Source organism: Echeneis naucrates, chromosome 1, assembly GCF_900963305.1.
Source record: "Echeneis naucrates chromosome 1, fEcheNa1.1, whole genome shotgun sequence".
NCBI classification, from domain to species: domain Eukaryota; kingdom Metazoa; phylum Chordata; class Actinopteri; order Carangiformes; family Echeneidae; genus Echeneis; species Echeneis naucrates.
Genome location: NC_042511.1, coordinates 15797157 through 15817191, shown reverse-complemented (window position 1 = coordinate 15817191; position 20035 = coordinate 15797157). Strand labels below are relative to the sequence as shown.

Here is a 20035-nt window from a genome sequence, read left to right as displayed (position 1 = left end):
TGGAAAGGGGAAGGGAAACACGTCGTATTGGTGGGAACTGGTGGAGTGAAGGATGCTGTGCTCTCAGGATTAAGAGAGCCGAGAGAGTTTCTGTGTAGGTCTCTGGAGAGATGGAGTCCAGGTAGGTGAAAGTGTCCCAACAGAGGAGCCGAGTCAAAGATGGGGTGCATACTGTCGTGATTAGGCAGGATTCATCAATTCTTCACAATGGGACCCAACACGAGCCGGCAAGTGAAACCACACATGCATGTGGGCATTCCCTAAATATGAGTGAGACCATCACCAGGGCCCAGAGTCAGCTCAGGGGCCCCAGCTCCATGAGCGCAGGAGGTACCAAGGCCAGAGAGCCACCACAGCCATGTGGCACGCCGTAGTCCTCAGTGCTACAGGCAGGTGACAGCGAGCACCACCGGATCGCCCAAGCAAGCGTGTGCTGGAGCAGGACAGGAGGGCTCCGCCCCCCCAGCACCCCCATCCACCACCCAGCCGATGAGCCCTTGAAACAGACCAGCTCCAGACTACACAAATTCAAGTTATAGGAATGAACCCCTTCTGAAGGACGAGTCGACATTAACGGCTTGATAGTACATCATGAGAGGACAGTCAACTGTCTGGTACAGGAGAGGGGGGGAAGAAAATGTGTGTACTTAATCCTGTGTATGTGTGTGTTGTTGGAGTGAAACTAATTTTACATTTTAATGCACATGTGAGCCTGTGACAAGTGTGAGTGAGTGCCTGTGCATGTTTAATGCGTTTTACTGAGTAGATGATTAACTCTGTGTTTGTGTGTGTGTGTGTGTGTGTGTGGGAGGGGGGGGGGGGGTCGTGTCTTCTTCTGCTTTAAGTGCTGACTCATAGGACATCAGACCTTGCTGATGGTTACACCATTGATCTGTCCAGACTCACTTCCTGTCAGGTGACATCTCTCTCCCCGTCACTTTCACTCGCTCTCTCTCACTCTTCTCTTTTTTAAAGGTAAGTGCATGTTTACAACTCTGGGAAGTAGGAGGGAAATGGAGAGACTAAAGTGCTTTCCCTTTAAATAGCTTGCTGGCCAAGCAGGCTGGTTCCTGTTAGAGCATCCAAAAATTCAAGATCCACTATTCATACTGCCACTGTTTCAGAGATCCACTGGGATCTGTGAGGATCCCAAACTTAGGGCAGTGTCCAAGTGAGACCATGTGTGCAGATTTATCAAACATGAGGAAGTTAGATGAAGACTGAAAGCATAGTGACGAGAGTACTGCAGCAGATGAAAGCAACCAAAAAGAAAAAAAAAATAAATAAAAATGGGAAAACATGTATGATTTAAATGAAGAACAGAACACAAAACAGGAGTGTTTTGGAAGGCTGCTGCAGAGGTAAGTCGCATGGGGTCCCTGTTGCTATGCAATGTAATACAGACAGAAATAAATAGGGACTAATCCCTTATGAAAGAGAAGCTAAGCCAAGAAAGAAAAGGTGACAAAGCCATCCAAAGAAGTAACAACCATGGCTTAGTGGTTGTATAAAAAGAAATTAAGTTAAAGAACGAAGATTAAAAGAGAAGGTCAGCAAAAGGAGGTCACAGAAGAAAAAGATGAAACACTGAGTTACCTGGTAGCTTTAATCTGTTAGAAAAAAAAAGCTGATTTGGCTGATTTGGGAGTGAAGGTGACAATTCAGTTTAAAGATAAATGAATAAACTTGAGTAATGTATTTTGCTGCGACTCCTATTCACAATGAGGTTGCATGTAAGTTTATAAGTCTGATGTTTGAGTGGCCTGGAGCTGTTGTCTAAATCCACTCACAGAGGAACAAACTCCAGCTGAGGCCCCAACAAGTGGCTCAGCCAAGATAATCACCGGGCGGCTTTAGGCTTCATCCCTGCTGGACAGCCATAAGAGTAGTATCGACTTACTTATCTATCAGTCTAAGAATGTGAATAAACGTAATGTTGTACTATTTGTGTCAGACTTCTCATTTTTCTATTTCAGAGTTCATTCTTGACCTTGAGACCATGATGTGAGAATATAAAAATCTCACCACCTCAATAGCTCTAAGCTTATATTCTTTCACCAAAACTCACAGACCACAAAGGTTAGTGGTCATAGCACCGATGTCAAACACTTTTACTTTTAAACGAAACCAAGGTTTCAATCTTCCTGAAGGTTTTCATGTTCTACGCTATGGTCGTGAAGGGTCACCTGAGCCCGGTCTATCCCAAAAAAAGATACTATGAGAAGGGGCCGAAAGACACCTAAAGACACATAGTAAACTGAATAAAGAATACAGAACCATAGATCAAGCTTAAAATGAGCCACAGTTTAGCTGCATTTCCTTCACCGCGGGTGAAATGAATAACACGGCAGCCAAAGCTTTACTAGTCTGACATCCCCCCCAGTCTGAGGCACAGCACATAAACAGAACACAACAGGACCAAATAAACATCCAGACATCTATTTCAGTCTCCATTTAAAGGTGTTGTGAGACATCCTCTCAAAGTGTGAAAGTGTGTCCTCAGGCAGAGTGATGCAGGAAGTTGCAGCAGTGCAGACTGATCTGGATCTTTGTGCATGTGTCACTATCATCCTCTCCTCTGATGGTTTCCTGTTTGTCTGCATTAGTCTCTCTACCTGCCTTCGACTGCTGGTGGCTAATTCCGTCTCGGTGCTTTCTCATGGCAGTGTGTGGAGACCTGAGAAGTGCTCTGACTGTGATATTTCACTCTGCTTCCAGTGTGTCCTCACACATAAGTAAATGATCCGTACGCACCCCCGCACAAAGGATGAAACACTTTTTCAGCACCGACTCTCATTTGCATGACTAGAGAGTCTCAGAGCATATCTCAGATATTAAAAAATTATTTAAGCTGGTTACAGACAAGAAAGATATTTCTGAGGAGAGTGTTAGAATGGAAATGGCATTAAGATGATGACCTAATGTAATGTCTGGCATAACACAAGAAGGCCTCAAATTATGATCTTAGATTTGATTTTAGACAAACAGCCAGACCTGTTCAATCTGAATGAAACAGCTTTGACAGTTAGTGAGCAGATGATTCGTTGCTCTCTGGGTTACAAGAGGAAATGCTTCTTACTTTTAAAATGCTGATTTAAATCTCTTGAAATCTTGGAACTTGTGTTCTGCACTTTTGATAATGTAACAAGTATGAACAAGCACCTTGCAACAACAGAGACCAGCTTTTTGAGCAGCGAACAACATTGTTGTCCACAATTTTGCACTAGAGCTGGATCGATAAATTGGCTGGTACAGCAAAGGCTTAGTACACAATATTGGTATTAGTGAGAGGTGCACAAAAGGTGCAAATACAAATTCTACTGCTGTTATTGTTGTGATGTTTGTTTTTTACTTTGCGCTCTGTGTGTCAATTTAGGTCTGTGTGTGTAAAAGTAAAAAAAAAAAAAAAACTCAGAGGTTCTGTGATTTTGATTTAAAAAAAAAACAAAACAAAACTGGGGATTATTGAACTCCCAAATAAGAATCAAGGTCTCAAATATGCAGTATCAGTTTTATTTACCACAAAACCCCAGCATGCATTCCAGTCGGGCTGCCACTGTCCCATTTCATTTTTATTATCAAAAACATTAAGACACTCAGATTATTATTATATAACACTAATTAAACTAGCAACAAACATTATCATACACATGGTTGCTTAAAAAAAGAATTACTAATAGAGACGTAAATAGCTACATACGTAGTGTGTAAATGGATATATGCCAAGATAGGGTATTAGTTGTCTATAATCAAACAGTGCTCTGCTTCTTTGCCTAGTATAAGCAAAATAGTCTACATGCTATATTAAAACAGGGAATCAAGTTATAAAGACTTACATTAGTAATACAGAGCAACAATGGGTTAAGTGACACTGATCCTGATGAATAAATTCAAAAGCTTGTCTTAAAAATAATTAAGAATGAAAGTGCGTAACATAAACATAACATTAACATTAACATAAACATTAACATGAACTCTAAACAGAATATTATTATTATTATTATTATTATTATTTATCTGTTTATCATGCGGCTCATGTTAACTAGTTAGTCATTTAACTCACGTCTGTGTGAGAGAAGTTGTGGTATCATGTCATTGTTGTATCAAAGAAACAGTTTGTGTGTTTGGGTTTTTAACACCAGCCAGTAACAGATGGTGCTGTCATGCTACAACAGGAGAAGAACATGGAGAGAAGTCTTTGCCTTCTATACTATCCTTCACTTGACACTTCGATGAAAGGAAGGGGAAGGAAGGGAAAGCAAAAAAAAAATGTTTTGTTTCTCTGGTGGAAAACGAGCATGTTTTTTTGTTTCGGGCATCATGCATGAACCACACGCGGACAAAATATCTGCACCTTAATTTAGAAACCTCTAAAAGCCATAACACCAGCGAGTACATGCTTCACTGTAACTGCGGGTCATTTGTCGATGCCAGAGTACATAATTGTGGTACCTTCTCGCGAGCTATCATGGTCATCATCATAATGTATGCTGTACTATAGACTAAAACACTTTGAGCTGCCTGTCGTACAGATCCCAGCAAACTCACCAGACTGTCAGAAAGTGGGAGCTGCTCTTGTACATTATGTATATTCAGCGTAGCGATAAATACATTACTCTGCTGCCCAATCAGTCAAGGAAAGGGAGCACTGAGGCTGAGTACATTAAATGGCACATTAACACTGTGAACTGTGTATTTGTGCCACACATCAGGTACATATGCAATTTTGTGTTTTTAGTGCCATAATACTAGTGAGATAAACGTGCACTCTCATGGTGCTCCCAAGAAAACCACAAAGCCCTCCTTCCCTTGTTTTTTAACTCCAGTCTCCTAAGGATTCTCCTGCATTTCGGTTTTTCTCCCAAGGCCAACGAACCAGCAAAGTTTACCTTCAAATAGTGAGAAGAAGTCAGAGAGAAGGAAGAGCACAAATAGGCTGAGAGAGTATCGTCATGGGCTCAGTTAACCCCGGCGGACTACTCTTAAATGTAGGCTGAGACACTTCCTCAGGCTCTGCCTTTCATCCTACCCGACTCTCTTCCTCCTGTAGCTCTGCTGCGTTCTGTCTCATGCCTCATGTTCTCTCTCTTACTCTACTTTTGCTGTCTTCCGTTAGCTCAGTCTCTGTTGGACTGTGCACAAAGCTTCATCTCCCTTAATTGCCGCAGCCAGCCAAAGAAACACACATGCAATTAACACACAAACGTAGTGCAGTGAGCAACAAAGGGAGTGAGGCAGAAAGGAAGAGAAGTTGAGCCTCAGTGGTCTGATGTTATTTATAACTCAGAAACAGGCCTTGGTAATGTTAGATCTCTGCATCCTGACAGTATATACAGCAGTACCAACACATAATATTTTTTAACCGTACTTGCAGCGTGACTCAACATGAAAATGTTATCTCTGTTAGCCTCTGCTGTACTTTGTGTTATTGAGGGATATTCTGTCTTAATGTCAACATGTTAGCTTTGTCACTGTGCATGCTAATATTAGCATTTATTTCAAAGCAATGTTGTGCCCGTTTGGCTGTTACAAAATATATATTGAGGTGTATGAGATTTCAAACTGCCTTCTGAGATGTTGATGACCAACATTATATTTGAAGTCATTTATTAAGAGTAATCTATCAAAAAAGTGTGAAACACTTGCTGGTTTAATCATGTTTGATATGAATATTTAGCTTTTTGAGGTTTTATTTCATTGAAAATTTTAAAAGAAAATGTTTAGACTTTTGGTCTTCCAAATAACTATCTCAGTAATGTAATCATTTTCTTTTATTTTCTGAATAAACAACCAATCCTATCGACGTCTGTTATGTCACATCACAACTGAAGAGAAAAACTATGACGTCATTCAGACAAACAAGACGACTCTAAAGAAGTCAAGCTCTTGCAAGGGAACAGCGAACACACATGTACAACCTCAAAAGCCAACATGTGCTGAAACAAATATGCTTAGGACACACATATTCATCTCATAAACACACACACTCTGCATGGTGGTCAACAGAGTGAGTGAAGGAGTCTCCATTCATGTTCATATACAAAGTAAACTGTTTCTCATTCCCTGCACAGTGGGATCAATGGGGAGGACCACTAATCCCCTCTGAAATCAGATGAGATGAAGACGGCTAAAATGAGGCACTGCAGGAGGGACTGAGGGACTAAAGGGTCTGCAGAGATCGCATAATACGGAGAGGAGAGGAGGGGAGAGGAGAAATTTACTGATTCAACACAAGAGAGTGTGAGCCAGTTGAGGGAAAGATGGAGAACAGATGGGTGGAATGAGAAACAGAGAATAAAGCGTTGAAGGCTGAAGAGAGGCAAAGGGGAGAGAGGGAAGAGACAAAAACGCACGACTTGTAGCAAGCAGCAAGCACCCCCTGGACACTGGCAATCGTGCAATCATCATACTATCTCTAATGCTGAGGCTACTGGCTGAGCTTGCGGGTCTACATGTGTGCCTGTAAACAAATGTGTATTAGTGTGTAAGAGACAGAGATATCACAAGCTGGCAAGCCCAACTCTAAAGCAGGCTAATCCTTGTACACATGTGTGTCACTACCATAAAGCTCAACAAGGGCACAGAAATCACATCATGGTTTGATGGATGCGCACACACACACACACAAACACACACAAATTATCAAACCTTGATGTACTTAGAAACTCCCACTGTGTGCATATATATATATATATATATAAACATGCCATATGCACAGAGATGCATTTCACATACACATATGTACGTAATGAGACCATGCACACATACAAAACTCACACAGACCATATTGCCAGAGCTAAATGGAGACAGGGAAACAACTGTGAGACAGCATGATAGCTGGCAGGGACAAGGAAAACATCATGGAAAAACACAACAACCTCCTCCGATGAATCAACACATATTAACAACAGCAGGGCAGCACACCGGTCACAAAGACTCCACCGAGACAGATTGTTGCAGTTTACCTTTTTGTGCGTCGAAACATGTTGCTAGCAGCAAAGGCTTTGCTGGCAAGTGAACATGAGAGCAGCTGAGCCTTCACACAGACGCACACACAAATAAACACACACACATAAAGAGGCAGTTAAGAGCCAGCGACTGTGCTCCACGCCGGGGCATGTCAGGCTCCTCTGCCTGAACACATGCAAGCACATCTCTCTCTCTCTCTCTCTCTCTCTCTCTCGTTCTCTTCTCCTCACCCCCACCCCCACCTCGTGCATGCAGGAGTGTGTGCAAGAGAGAGGAGGAGTATTTGAAAAATGTCAGCTATGTCACAGACAGGAGGAAATGGGAGAACTAGCAAGAGAGTGAGCGAGAGAGAGAGGGGATGAAGAAGAGACAAGAGGGTACAGGCTGCTGAGCATCCCTCTCAGAAAGAGAGATTTTGGCTCTGCTCCCAAGGCTAATGTGCAAAGGCAGGAAAAGAGAGAGAGAGAGGGAGATCAAAAAAGGGGGAAATGCAGAATCAATGCAAGTATATAGACTGTATGAATGAGAGAAAATGCATGTGGGACCAATCAGAACGATCAGAGATTGAGAAAACTGTGGACAAATGTGAATGACGAGACAGAGACAGAGTGGGAGGGAAGGGCATCGCAAGCTGCTGTTCAAATGTGACTGTGTCTTGCTCTGTGTTTTTAAGTGTGTTACATTTTGCCCATTAGTTTCATTATCCTGGTGATGGCATTATGAATAAAAAGGTAATTATTGCACATCATCGCTTATAGTCTATGTGTTCCGTACTGTAAAATATGCTTTCAACTATCATAAGGGTCTGATTGTTTCCATTCAAAAAACAACTGGCAACTGTTTTAGAAAACATTAAATCGTGTTTTTGGGGCATTTGTGGGGGTGGACTATATAATGTGGATTAATTCCCATTTGTTGCACTACGATTTCAGCAGCAGGACATTTGAGATCGCAGAGCTCATGTTCATCCTTATGAAAGAACACGTAATCCACTGCAACAGTGATGCTCACTTATGTGTAATAAGAGTTAGTGGACAACAGTGAGGCTCTGCAGCAGAGAGGACAGTTACATCAGGCCATGAGCACACACTCAGATTTTGTGATATATATTTTCATGGCTTGGCCATGATGTATTTTAAGTGCCAAATATACCACCGCGCAGCTACAAAACCTCACTTGAGCACCAAAGTTGCATTAATCCACAGCTGGTAGTCCAACTTTTACTATAAACTACAGTACACAGCTGTTAACTGTTAATGAACCTGTTTTGTTTTTTTTGTTTGTTTGTTTGTTTGTTTGTTTGTTAGTTAGTTAGTTTTGTTTTTTTCACTACTTCATATTTGTATGCTGTTAACTCTAGCCCCGTCCTGCTAGGCTAATATACATATTCAGTAAAAGTGCCACAGCCTTGGGAGTGAAGAGGGAAACTATTCAAAGGCGGCCTGATATAACGTTGGTTTGTAGGCTTTCGTGGGTTTTATTAACTCATAGAAACTACCGAAATACATCAGAGTTACTTTATAGAGACCAACACGCTCTATTTTTCCACATAAAATGCCTCATTGAATGAACTCTAGCTCCTAGATATCGCAGGAGCTCCAGCCAAGAGAGATGTCATTTCTGAGTGTGGGGGTGGGTGTGTGTGTGTGCAAATGTATACACACTGTCTCCTTCCTTTTAAACAAATCCGCTGAATGCTAAAGCTGACATGGGGTGACAGTTGCACAGTAGTGCTGAGGGGAGTAATTCAATAATGGATGCTGTCTCTAATGTGGGAGTCTGGAAGGATAAAATATACATGGGAGAGAAGAGACAGAGGGAGGGGGAAGGGGGAAAGAGGGAGCAGAAGGAGGAGGTGGTGATATCACTGAAACACAGAGGGGGGGGTCACGGACAGGAAGGGGCATGATGATATCATATAGAAAGCATGCTGAGTATTTCTGTCAGTAACGCAGGACTTGTTTTTTTCTCCACCCTTCTTTTAAAGAACTTTATGAAACCTCTTGAGGTGTCAGCATTTTGATAACCTGGCTGTCACTTTCTTTTCATTCTGCAGTAAAAGTCAAATCCTCACACCCACAGTGCTGTGCTCCAGCTCCACCCACAGGAGGATGTGTGTAGGGAAAGCCAATAGGCACACCAGGCAAAGTGGGTGGAGGCTGGGGGGGCTGCAGAAAGAGTTAGCTGCGGAACTGCAGTTCTAGCGTCTCCATGTCATGCTGTGACATCTGTCAGCCCGCTTAAGGGTTAGAGGTCATGGGCAAAACATACCCAATGGCAGCAGTCAGGAACACACATGCATGCTGCACACAAAGAGCACATGCACACACAGAGACAAGTGGCCAAATAGAGTCAGGCAGTAAATCGTAACGCACATGGATGACAACACCCCAGCATATTATAAGCTGGCACCGTCGGGCCATTGTTGCCAAACAGTAACTCAGAGCTGAGGATTGTTCATGAAGAATACTAGGTAGACAGCTGCAGGCACAAAAAAATAATAAAAAGTTAAATCAAAACTTAGGTCTACATAGGGAATTAAAGTCATGGCCAGATCAAGCACAGTGATCTGCCCACAGCCAGGGGGTAACAACTGTCTCAATGACAAAGGAAAACATGAGAAGAGTTGCAGATTTATATTCTTCTAACATAACTCAAAAGTTGGCCAGCCAATGTAAAATAAGAAAAAGTACAGCTCATGACGATATCAATTCGTTAAAAATATCAAGGATTTCAGCTTTGGAAATGATGACAGCATTTTGTTGGAAATTATAGCCTCTTCCTGAGTTCAAAGGCATTCACGCAGCATTTTGAGCTGATGTAAGATAGTTTTCCAAATTCTGCCTGATTTGTGGAATGCTTTCAGCAGCAGAAGCAGCAGCCAATTGTGGATTTCAACCCCATCTTTGACAGCAGATAAGAATGTAAACCATTCATTTCAGTTAAAAGAGAATACTGTGACCAGGAATCAAGATGTAGCAAAATAAATGCTTCCAGAGACAAGTGTTTCAAACCGAAGTCATTATTACATTCATTTCAAAGTAATACAATTCAGCTTATTATCAGTGAAATAAATCCTTCTGTATTTCTTTTTCCTTGCCTTCATCTGTATTTTCATGGGGCATACAAAGAGATAGAGAGAAATGAGGATGCAAAAAGGGTGACACAGAAATACTGAGCAGTAAAGAGGGTGTATTTCAGGACCATGGACAGAGACACAGACAGCAGTTTTTACTCAGATTTCTTATTTTCACTGATGTAATTGTTAAATTACAGGACTGCCTTCATGTGCCTGTACAGTATATTAAGATATTTTCAATCGGTTACATCCAATTCAATCAGGATCACTCAACCCCACTCAGTTCTAAATGACACAGATAATGACTCCAGAGTCTTCTAATTCAGTCACTTAAATGTAATCCATCTCTGTGGAGAAGCCGACTTGATCAGTCTCTTTGTCTCTGAAAAGCCAATCATGTTTTGTAAAGCTGTCCCTGAATATTAATATCTGGCTTGAACGTTGACATTTTGAAGGAAGAGGAAGGAGTTTAAAAATTATATATCAGCTTGATGTTAACTGTGCTGTAGGTTTAAACAGTTTGCCTGATTTAGCACTTAGTTTATTGCATGTTTTGATTTTAGTTCTTTTTTATTTTTTTAACAGAAAAGTCAATAAAGAGTATGTAAAGTATACAATGACATTGTCCTAAATTATTTTGATAGTAAAAATGCTAAATATAAATGACTTTCAGGCACGTTTTAGGCTTACAAGTAGCTGGTCAGATATAATGATGTCCTGAACAATTGAAATTCACACTGCATGGTCAGACTTTATTTAGAATTATTAGGACTCCTAGAATAAATTTTATAAAATACCTTCTGCTGTCTGTAGTCCATCAAGTTAAAAGGCAACCAAAACTAAAACCAAAATGAAATATCCAATATCAATAATCTTCATGAGAGTATCTGGTCCTTTTGGAAAAAGATTTTTAGCCTATATGGACAATGATGAAATGTCAGGGACTAAAAAAAAACGTTCTCTACTAATATTCAAGGAGATTCATTAACTAGATGCCCTAAAAGTTCTCATTGTCTGAGGGCTTAATGAAGAATAAATGTAATAAAGCAGCATACCACTTCAGCCATTCACAACCTATACTGAACATCTGGTGGCTTGACTCAGATGTCACACATCATCGATTGCTCTATTCACCTTTCTCAACCTCCCCGCCTTCACAGGACCACACATGGCACTGAGGTCACAGTAAAACTCCCATGCTGCTGGGCTTTCATCGCACAACTGAGCGGTGAAACAGATTGGGCTGACTGCGAAGCTCTGAGAGTGACAGATCTCATGCAAAGCTGAAATATGCTGCAGTCTGAATACAGCATTCTCACTACACAATACCATCACCTGACCATGACCTCCTATAACAAAGATGGAATTGTTCCTAAAAATATGACTCCTTGTATGTTGATGTCATTCAGTTCAGCAAAATTCTGATTCTATGTCACGTCCACACAATGTGGAAAAAATTTTATTTTTTGCACTTAAGTGTGCTATGACATCATACAGCCCACATTGTCATAGTACACACAAAGTGTGTCATCTGACAAAATCCTTTATAGGGTCCAGATAATAAATGTTTCCTGCCAGAAAAATGTATCCACAATGTGAACCTCCAAGGTTAAGACAATAAAAACTAACTTGGTAAAAAAAACATGATTAAATTTGAACTTACCTGCTACTTTTTCGGGGCAGAGGCAGATCCTTCTGGTGAAAAAGAGAGAGCAAGACAGAGGAAAAGAGAGGAGAGCAGATACATTACATTAATCTGCTGTAAATGTGGTGAATTGGCATAACAATTTGTGTAATTCTCATGTACGAGTTCAAATGACAAATCTTTTGACTTTATATAATTTGGAGTACATATTTATTGTTTTTATCTGTTAATTGTCATTACTGTTGTTTTTATGCTAAAACCCTTATTTCTTACTGTATGGACAAGCTGTCTGAAAAAAAAATTTGATTGTGAACATCTCCTAATGTTTGTTTGCAACATTAATAGAGTTCTTGTAAACCTATTTGAAAAGTAACATTGGGATTTTTTTTGTTTGTTTGTTTATTTTTTAAGATTCTTGATGGGAGAAAAAGTATGAAAGCTCACCAATATCAAACTATAAAAATAGTGGATAAATCAATAAACACAAGGGTAAATTAAAATGTTTTACTGCAATTACCTTAATTACAGTAGATCAAACCATAACAGTTTTTTAAGTAAAGAAGTTAGTTATGCTGCACCACATTTGGTCTGCCACATTGGTTTGCCTCCTAATCGTAGAAAAAGAAACAGTGTGTCCTCAAAAAAAAAAAAAAAACAGCCTAGCAACATTTTTATTATGATGAGCATTTCACAGTGGCTTCCCACACACCTAAACAACAACTTGTAATCTGTCTTATTGTTTAGGGTTAAGTTGAAGGCTTTTTGAAACCAATCCCTCCTAAGTGCTCAGAGAATCCAAAAAGCAGCAGGTTGAATGAAGCCAAAGTTAATTTAGAAATGTTGCTGCTATATTTATGGCACTGGGACTCAACAGCAAGGACTCTGATGTGATTATGAACTGCTGGGATGGATCTGTATGGGGCTTGTTGTGCATCTATTACCAATTTGATTCCATTTAACACTTGGCCAAGGTAAGATCAGGTTACCACCAGTTTCTATTGTCAGCCTGTCCTGCGCTGCTTATTAACCCATTTTCTACAGTCCAGCGGCTCCTCTAAAGAGATATTATCATTTGTTTTGTTTCACTGGGGGAGGCTGAATGACACAGAGCACCATGTGCAAAATGAAAGAACTCAAACCACACCAGGACAAGGAGTTGAAATTGAAAATGTGAGATTGTAGTTGTTTTTCCAGAGAAGAATTTCATCTCACTCTCTCTCTCTCTCTCAGTCTGTCTCCCTCTGCCTATCTCTTCATCTTTCTAAGTAAACAGGCATTAAAAAACCCAAACAGAGCCGAGCTGATGAAACATGACTTGACAGCTGGAGCCCTAGCATCCAAACAATTTAAAAACAATCTTGCTACCATAAATTCACCCGATTTTGTTTCTAGTACAGCGAGACATTAATCCTTGCACTTAATATAAAACTATGGGGAGCCAAAAGAGCAGTACAAACCCCTCTAGGCTGCAGAGCCACATTGTAATCAGTCTAAGTCTATGCTGAAATGATCCTCTTTATTATCACTACTGGGAACTTAAGTGTTGCAGCATTCTCATGAATACAGAACCAAAACCAGATACACATTTGAAGAATGCGCTTATTCACTTTTTGACCTTTGAGCTTTTTTCTTTACATTTCCTTTTGTGCGCAAAAGAAAGAAGCAGGTTTGATGTGTTAAATGGTGAGCTTCAGTTGTCTTGACAGACACTTGGACTGAGTCCGGATCAGGGCGGCTGGATAAATGAAACAGCCAGCACCTGCTCCCTCTCTGTAAAAGATAGCTTTACGTGTTGTTGCCAGGCTACCGGTCACACCATGAAGTGACCATGACAACCTGTGAGGCCGCTCGGCTCACTGTTGGTTACATGTGCATGTTTCAAGGCATGAGTTAAGTGTAGACTTTCTGATGTGAAAGAGAAAATGGCCCAGACATGTAGGTCTATACAGCTGCATCAAGGATATTCTCAGGCAGTATAGAATTAGTTGGTAGATCAGAGCCCAGTACAAAGACACTGGCTGCTTGTCAGTGGAATTTAAATAAAGCTGCCAGACATCTACTTGAGGAGTGACTGTTCTTTTAAAGGGGGATGCAGCAGTTCACTACTCAACATCTTCCTAGAGGGAAACTGGCCCTTCATAAACTGTCTGGTCTGTTTATTTTGAAAATTCATTACAGATGCAAAAATGTCTGTGTCATCTTTGTGTGTGCGCCATACAGATTTGATGCTAAAAGGAAAGGACAGGAGAGCACAACCTAATACAATGTAGAAAAACAACTCTTCTTCAGTTGCACATCTGATACACTTTGTGGTAATTTAGGTTGTGATTAATGCAGTCACTGCTGAGTAAAAGAGTGTAAAAGAATTAGATTGACCGTAAGTCTGGTCCCCATCTCTCCAAAGATTTATCTTTGTACCTTCATTCATCAATGAAAAAAAGTGCAATCTGCCAGTAAATCTGTGAGCACATCCTTCATGGGGAAAACTGATGTTTTATTCATCAACCACTGGTGCCAAATATTTTCAAGATCCCACTTCTTAAAACTGATTTTAAGTAATTTGAAGATGTCTCTCAGGTCTCTAAGAAACAAAAATTAATGAGTTGACTGCAACAAAGGGGATAAATACATTAACAGTGAAAGCAATCTTGAACTGCAGCCTTAGAATCCACTTTATTTTAGCCATGTTTCAATTCAGTAAGTGTATTTCTATTCAGCCACTGTTTTACAAATTGATCAACCAGATATAGCTACAATCTTCTAGAAACCCTAAAATAAAATTAGCATCATGTCTTTATTTGATCTTAAGTCCGACTACATTCATATTTTATCTGATTATTTTTTATTTTATGTTTATATTTCTTGTTGAACATAGAAACTTAAACTTAACGTGAGATATAGTGTTATATCACAGTATTAACAGGTCTGGGCGATTATTATACATTATTCTCTATTCTCTGCCTTCACCATTATAAATATAAACGCCTTAATGTGTCCTATTGTGTAGTCTCCCACCACCACCTCATAACAGACCACATCAAAATCCACCAGAGGGAGAACACAAGGACACACATACACACACACACACACAAACAGTTCTGGGAGTCCTGCAGTGATACAGAGGAATGTGATAAGAAATTGTTCTGATGTGACCTGAGTGCACTCTGGAGCTGCTCAAAGCAAAAACAATAACTGCACTGCACTGAACTTAAGTCCTCTCAACCACTCGAGCTGCTTTAAACAAACGGTTTCTCAAAGGGACATTAATTAATTTGCTGTCATTACTCCACTGTAGACAGATTCACAGATGTCCTCACATACAAACAAACACCTCCCTGGCACATTTATTTCATTACACACAACCTCCTCCTGATGCAAGGAACTGCAAATGATTCACGCTCTCCTTAACTGATTTGGTTAGTTAAAACAGGGCCGTTCAACAAAGATTAAAATATTACAACTTTCTTTGCTTCTGACAAAGGCGATCTTTTTTTGGTTTATATTTACCCAAGGACAAAGCAAAGTCCTGCTGGAATCAAGAGAAAAGATAAATGTTAATATGCCGCTGCTGTGGGCAGAGTCATGAGGCTTCTGTTCTGGTTCTGCTGCCAAAACTGACAGCAGATTGCAAGGCAAATGTCACACAGTGTATTCTTCAGTTTAATAGTCTCTGAGCCTTCAAGTTTTACTTAAAAGCTTTGAATTCTCTAGTCATTATGTCTAAAACCACAACATCTCAATAAAATGGGAGACGTATACTACTAAGTTTAATTTCTGTCTTTATATATATATATATGCAATCTTCAATCGCATTTATATACTTATTTACCCCCCCCCCTCCCCCCACCGTCCTGTCAATATTTTTCAGGGAGGAAGCTGGGCTCAGCCTTATGTGCTTAAAAGCATCCAGCATGATAATTCAAACCCTGTTAAGCTATCCAAATATCTGAAGCTATTCCCAAAGATACTTTGGACCAGATCTGTTGCTTTCATGTCCACTTTGTTCTCTCAGAGTAAAACCTAGCCTTTCTGAATAATGCTGACATCACAAGGACGAGATGAGGCAGAACAAAGCGGTGGGCATGGCAATGAGTGACAGGACTTGGCAAAGAGAAATGGATCTTCAGCAGTAATCACACTCTTATCCCTTGTGCTTAGCATATTGGAAATGGGCACACTGCCCAGAACAAAATATTGGACAAATTATGCTTGTGTGTGTGTGTGCATTCGTTTGTGTATGTCACACTCCTACAACAGGGAGAGAGAGAGATGAGAGACGTAGTATGACTTGCGTTTGTTTGTTTGTGTGTGTGTGTGTGTGTGTGTGTGTGTGTGTGTGTGTGTGTGTGAGTGTATGAGCATATGGGTTAAGTAAGTTCCATATACCTACAACTGCTCAGGTCAGCATCATCATCATTTTTGCTTGAGATGAAAACAATTCATAATCATGACAAATTCCAACATCTGCAAAGTTTTAGATCTGTCTGTCTTTCCTGTCTATTTTGCTGTCTATTTTATTGTTTACTCAACTTTCATGTCCTTTCAGTTCCCGTTGTCAGCCCGTGGTATATATGCCACATGTCTCCGTCCTGTTTTCTGCCTGATTGCCTTTGTTTTGATTATAAGCATAGCTCTCTCATATGTTTTGATTATGGGTGGATTTTTGATTTGTGCTTTTGGATTTTGTTTACTCCTCCGCTTTACGACCCTTGATTTTTCTTATTTTACATTAGCACATATTATCCTGTCTGCTCTCTCTGCATCACCCAGGGTCAGGGTCAGCAGCTGCATGGCCAAGGAGATAAGGCACTTCACAGCTAAGAGGATGCCTTCCAGGCCTCAGTGATGGAGCTTATTGCCCTTATCACTCAGAGTTCGCAGGTCCTGAACTGCCTCAGCCCACAGGCTGCAAGTGTGCCAACTACTCCAACTAGCACACTGCAACTTTGGTGTCCACAAGAGGAAGTAAATTCTACCACCCAGACTCTCTGACAGATTCACTCCTTCAGTGAACTCTGGGCCTGAACATGCAGTTCCACCCAATGCAGCTAGGCTGCACTGGACTATTCCCTGCTGAGTCTCAGGAGGGGGCGTCCACCTCCTGCGGCCAGCAAGAACATTACTTGTACCAAGGTACCCAGTAATAGGGCAGAGCTCAGCAGTAAAATCAGGAGTATTTGTAAGTAAAACAACATGATCTGGAACATAACAGTCACCTGTTCTCAAAGGAGCTGTCGTCTGCAGAATGCAATTGTGATGACAGCAATCAAACTGGGCCTGGAGGAGTGCAGGCACTGGTTGGAGGGGGTGGGGCAGGCATTTCTTGTGCGAACTGATCACAAGCGCCTGGAGTACATGAAAATACATAAAAGGTTGAACTGAAGCGGGTCATATCCTTCACCAAGTTTCTGAAAGAATATCAAGCCCAATGTGTTGTCTCAACAGTTCAAGCCCAAGGACCAAGCCAAAGCTCCCCCTCATTTCCTCAGACCTATGTCAGAGCTGTGAAATGAAGGTAAAAGACAAGATTAAGAGTGACCTGGAAGGAGTGCAGGTTCCCCTCGGATTGATCAACTCCGATGGCAGTTCTGGTGGTTCACCTTGTCATGGGACACAGGAGAATTCATTGGTGCCCGACCAGAACAAAAACCTCTGTCCCAATCCAGTTGGGCAGCTCCTCCCTACTCTATGCATATAATCCAGCAATCATCATTTCACCATAAACACTGTAATACTCCACTGTGGTATTTATATTATGGTCGCAGATAAACAAACAAAATACACAAACAAGCCACAGATACAGAGACACACTGACTGCCCCACTGACTGCCCCTGCCCACCCACCCCCCCCCCCTCCCTTGTCTTTATGTGAAAGTGGATCCAGGCAGTAAAGGGATCCAGATAATGGAATAGCCACTTAAACGGGGGTCTACTGTAGCCCACAGTTGCTGCCTGCCTCTGCTCCAGTCTTGTCTGTTGTGTACCCATTGACCAACCCCTCCTCCTCCTGGCCTCAAGCCCTCTCAGCCTGTCCTGCTGCTGGTGGTTGGTCTTCCTCCCTGAGGGCACACAGGGCTGTTAGGCCACCATTAGTCCTGTTAATGGGCCTGACAACTGCACCACATCCTCAGCATTTAGACCACCTCTGTCTGAGATATGGATATCGACCACTTCGATGGAAATGGAGAGTATGGGCGAGGGGGGTGGGAGTCCATTCGACATGTACATATAGGCATGAATATTGCACACAAATACACACCCGCACACCTAGACAAACAAAGAAAACTCTTGGTAGCAAGCTAAAATTAAGAGCAGTTTGACTTGCCAGTGTAATTTTCTTGCAATGGCCATGTGTTATATGTGTCTAAAAGCTCTGTGTTTTCGTTGGATAAAAAGTATGGGTACACCCTGCTGTATCTCTGTGTTTTATTCAACCTTAAAGTTCACATCAAACTGATTCCTGTGCTGTTGCCAAACTGCACTGAGCTGTACTTAAATTGATTTTTGTCAATATTCACATCTGGAATTCTGCCACAGCTAATTTTTTTTCATAAGAACAACTCAGCTTTCCAAAGTGACTCCGTTTTTTTTTTTTTTTTTTTCCATTTATCGATTTAGCCCTTCTATGAAACAATGACTGAGCTAGAAGTAAGGTAACAATTAGCCAAAATTTATAGTGATTATCAGGGAAAATAAAAACCAAAAGAAAAAATGGAACCAAAATATTGACATTTTATATAGAGCAAACAATTAACCCAGATAATAATCAGAAAACCAACTGGTGTTTTTTAAATACTTGTGAATTGATGTTATTACTAAAATACTACAGCACATAAAAATAATCCACTTTTTATGGCACACAATTACAAGTTTAAACGCAAACACAAGCATCGTACCCCACAACCCGGAAAAGGATAATGCGGTTGAAGACAAATGAACAAACATATTACTGACTGAGCAAAGCTATTGTATCTCTTCCTGCCCATATAACACACAGAGACAACAAATATCAAAAGCTCTAGTTTAAATGTCACTGAGATACAGGATTGGCAAATGCAGTTCACACACAATCTTGTATTCCTTACAATGAAATTCATTTTAGGTCTTAAAAGATGGATATTATTTTCACATCTTTTCTTTAGAGTCTCCTTTAATCTTTAATTAAGGTCTTACTGCAACTGTAGGACTGAAAACTTTCAGCAGTGTGGCCACAGCTTGACAAAAATGAACACTAGTGCAGGAAATCTCCCAAGTTTATTTGTCTACATTTTCTAAATGCTGAGCAATCATCTACTGCTGGATTCATTGGGACAATGTGGAGCAAAGTACTTTGCCTCTCAATTAATTCTCGAGGAAACAGGGAAGAACTGGCAGACAATGGCGTCGCATAGTGCGCTTTGCCTGCTGCATTTGATTAATTTCACGCACGCGCCTACCACACAGACGGAAGTCTCGAGGGTAGCTTTTAACAGTGCCTTTCTGTGGTTGTCATACAAGATGTGGGTTAAGTGAATGGCCTCTACGTGATGCAAATGTACCAGAATAATCTACTGACTCCTTTAAAGTAGTCCACAGACTACATAAGAGGCTATTATAGATATGTACACATGTTATGGTGAAAACACCAGTCTGTCACTCACTGCATTTCTCCCTGTCTAGATAGTGTATAGAATATATATATATATAAAAAAAAAGGGCTTTGCATAGCTGAAGGTACGGCTGGAGATGAGATTTTTCTTCACGGTTTCCACTGTGGTAGCTATTTTTTGAAATGTGCAGTAAGCACTAATAAGGCCACTGTGTGCTACACTGCAAATCAATAAACAAGGCTGTTTTATGATTTGTTAAATTTGTTAGACATTTTTGCTCACTAACGGCTATGCATTTTCCACAAGTTTGGCCACGTCACAAAATCATCCAGTACAAGTCACAGGAGCGCGTCACCCAGTCCAGTCCCTGACGTATCCTACCTTACTTTGTTCAAGTGACACACCGCTTATACAAACCCCATCAAAGGCCGTGACTGGAAATCTCTTGACTTTGTATGTGTGCTGTACATCTCTGCATGCCCAGGCATGATTTATTCTAAATATACCGAAACATGTCTGAGGAGCTGTCATTACTACCAAACAAGTGAGCTCACCTGCAGCCTCCGCCTTCGGATGATCCCGGAGTCATCCATGGCACGTGCCCGGACTCGCACCTGTCACAGAAGGGGTCTCGCGGCTCCTTTGGTTTCCAGGTGACGTGGCGGTAAGAAACAACCTCCACACTCTCGCGTGGCTTTGAGCGATCTGAAGACGAAGCTCGACGGTTTACCATCAAACCCGAGCGCCTGCCGG

At 41.0% G+C, this 20035-nt stretch overlaps 1 protein-coding gene across 1 annotated transcript in view; it reads right to left on the bottom strand.

Moving 5' to 3' along the window:
- Positions 1-20035, bottom strand: part of mast1a (microtubule associated serine/threonine kinase 1a) — a 51869-nt gene extending 31834 nt beyond the window's left edge. Inside the window, exon 1 of the mRNA XM_029503451.1 lies at positions 19837-20035. Coding sequence (XP_029359311.1) covers positions 19837-20015 — 179 coding nt within the window. The 5' untranslated portion in view covers positions 20016-20035. The remainder of the gene's footprint in view (positions 1-19836) is intronic.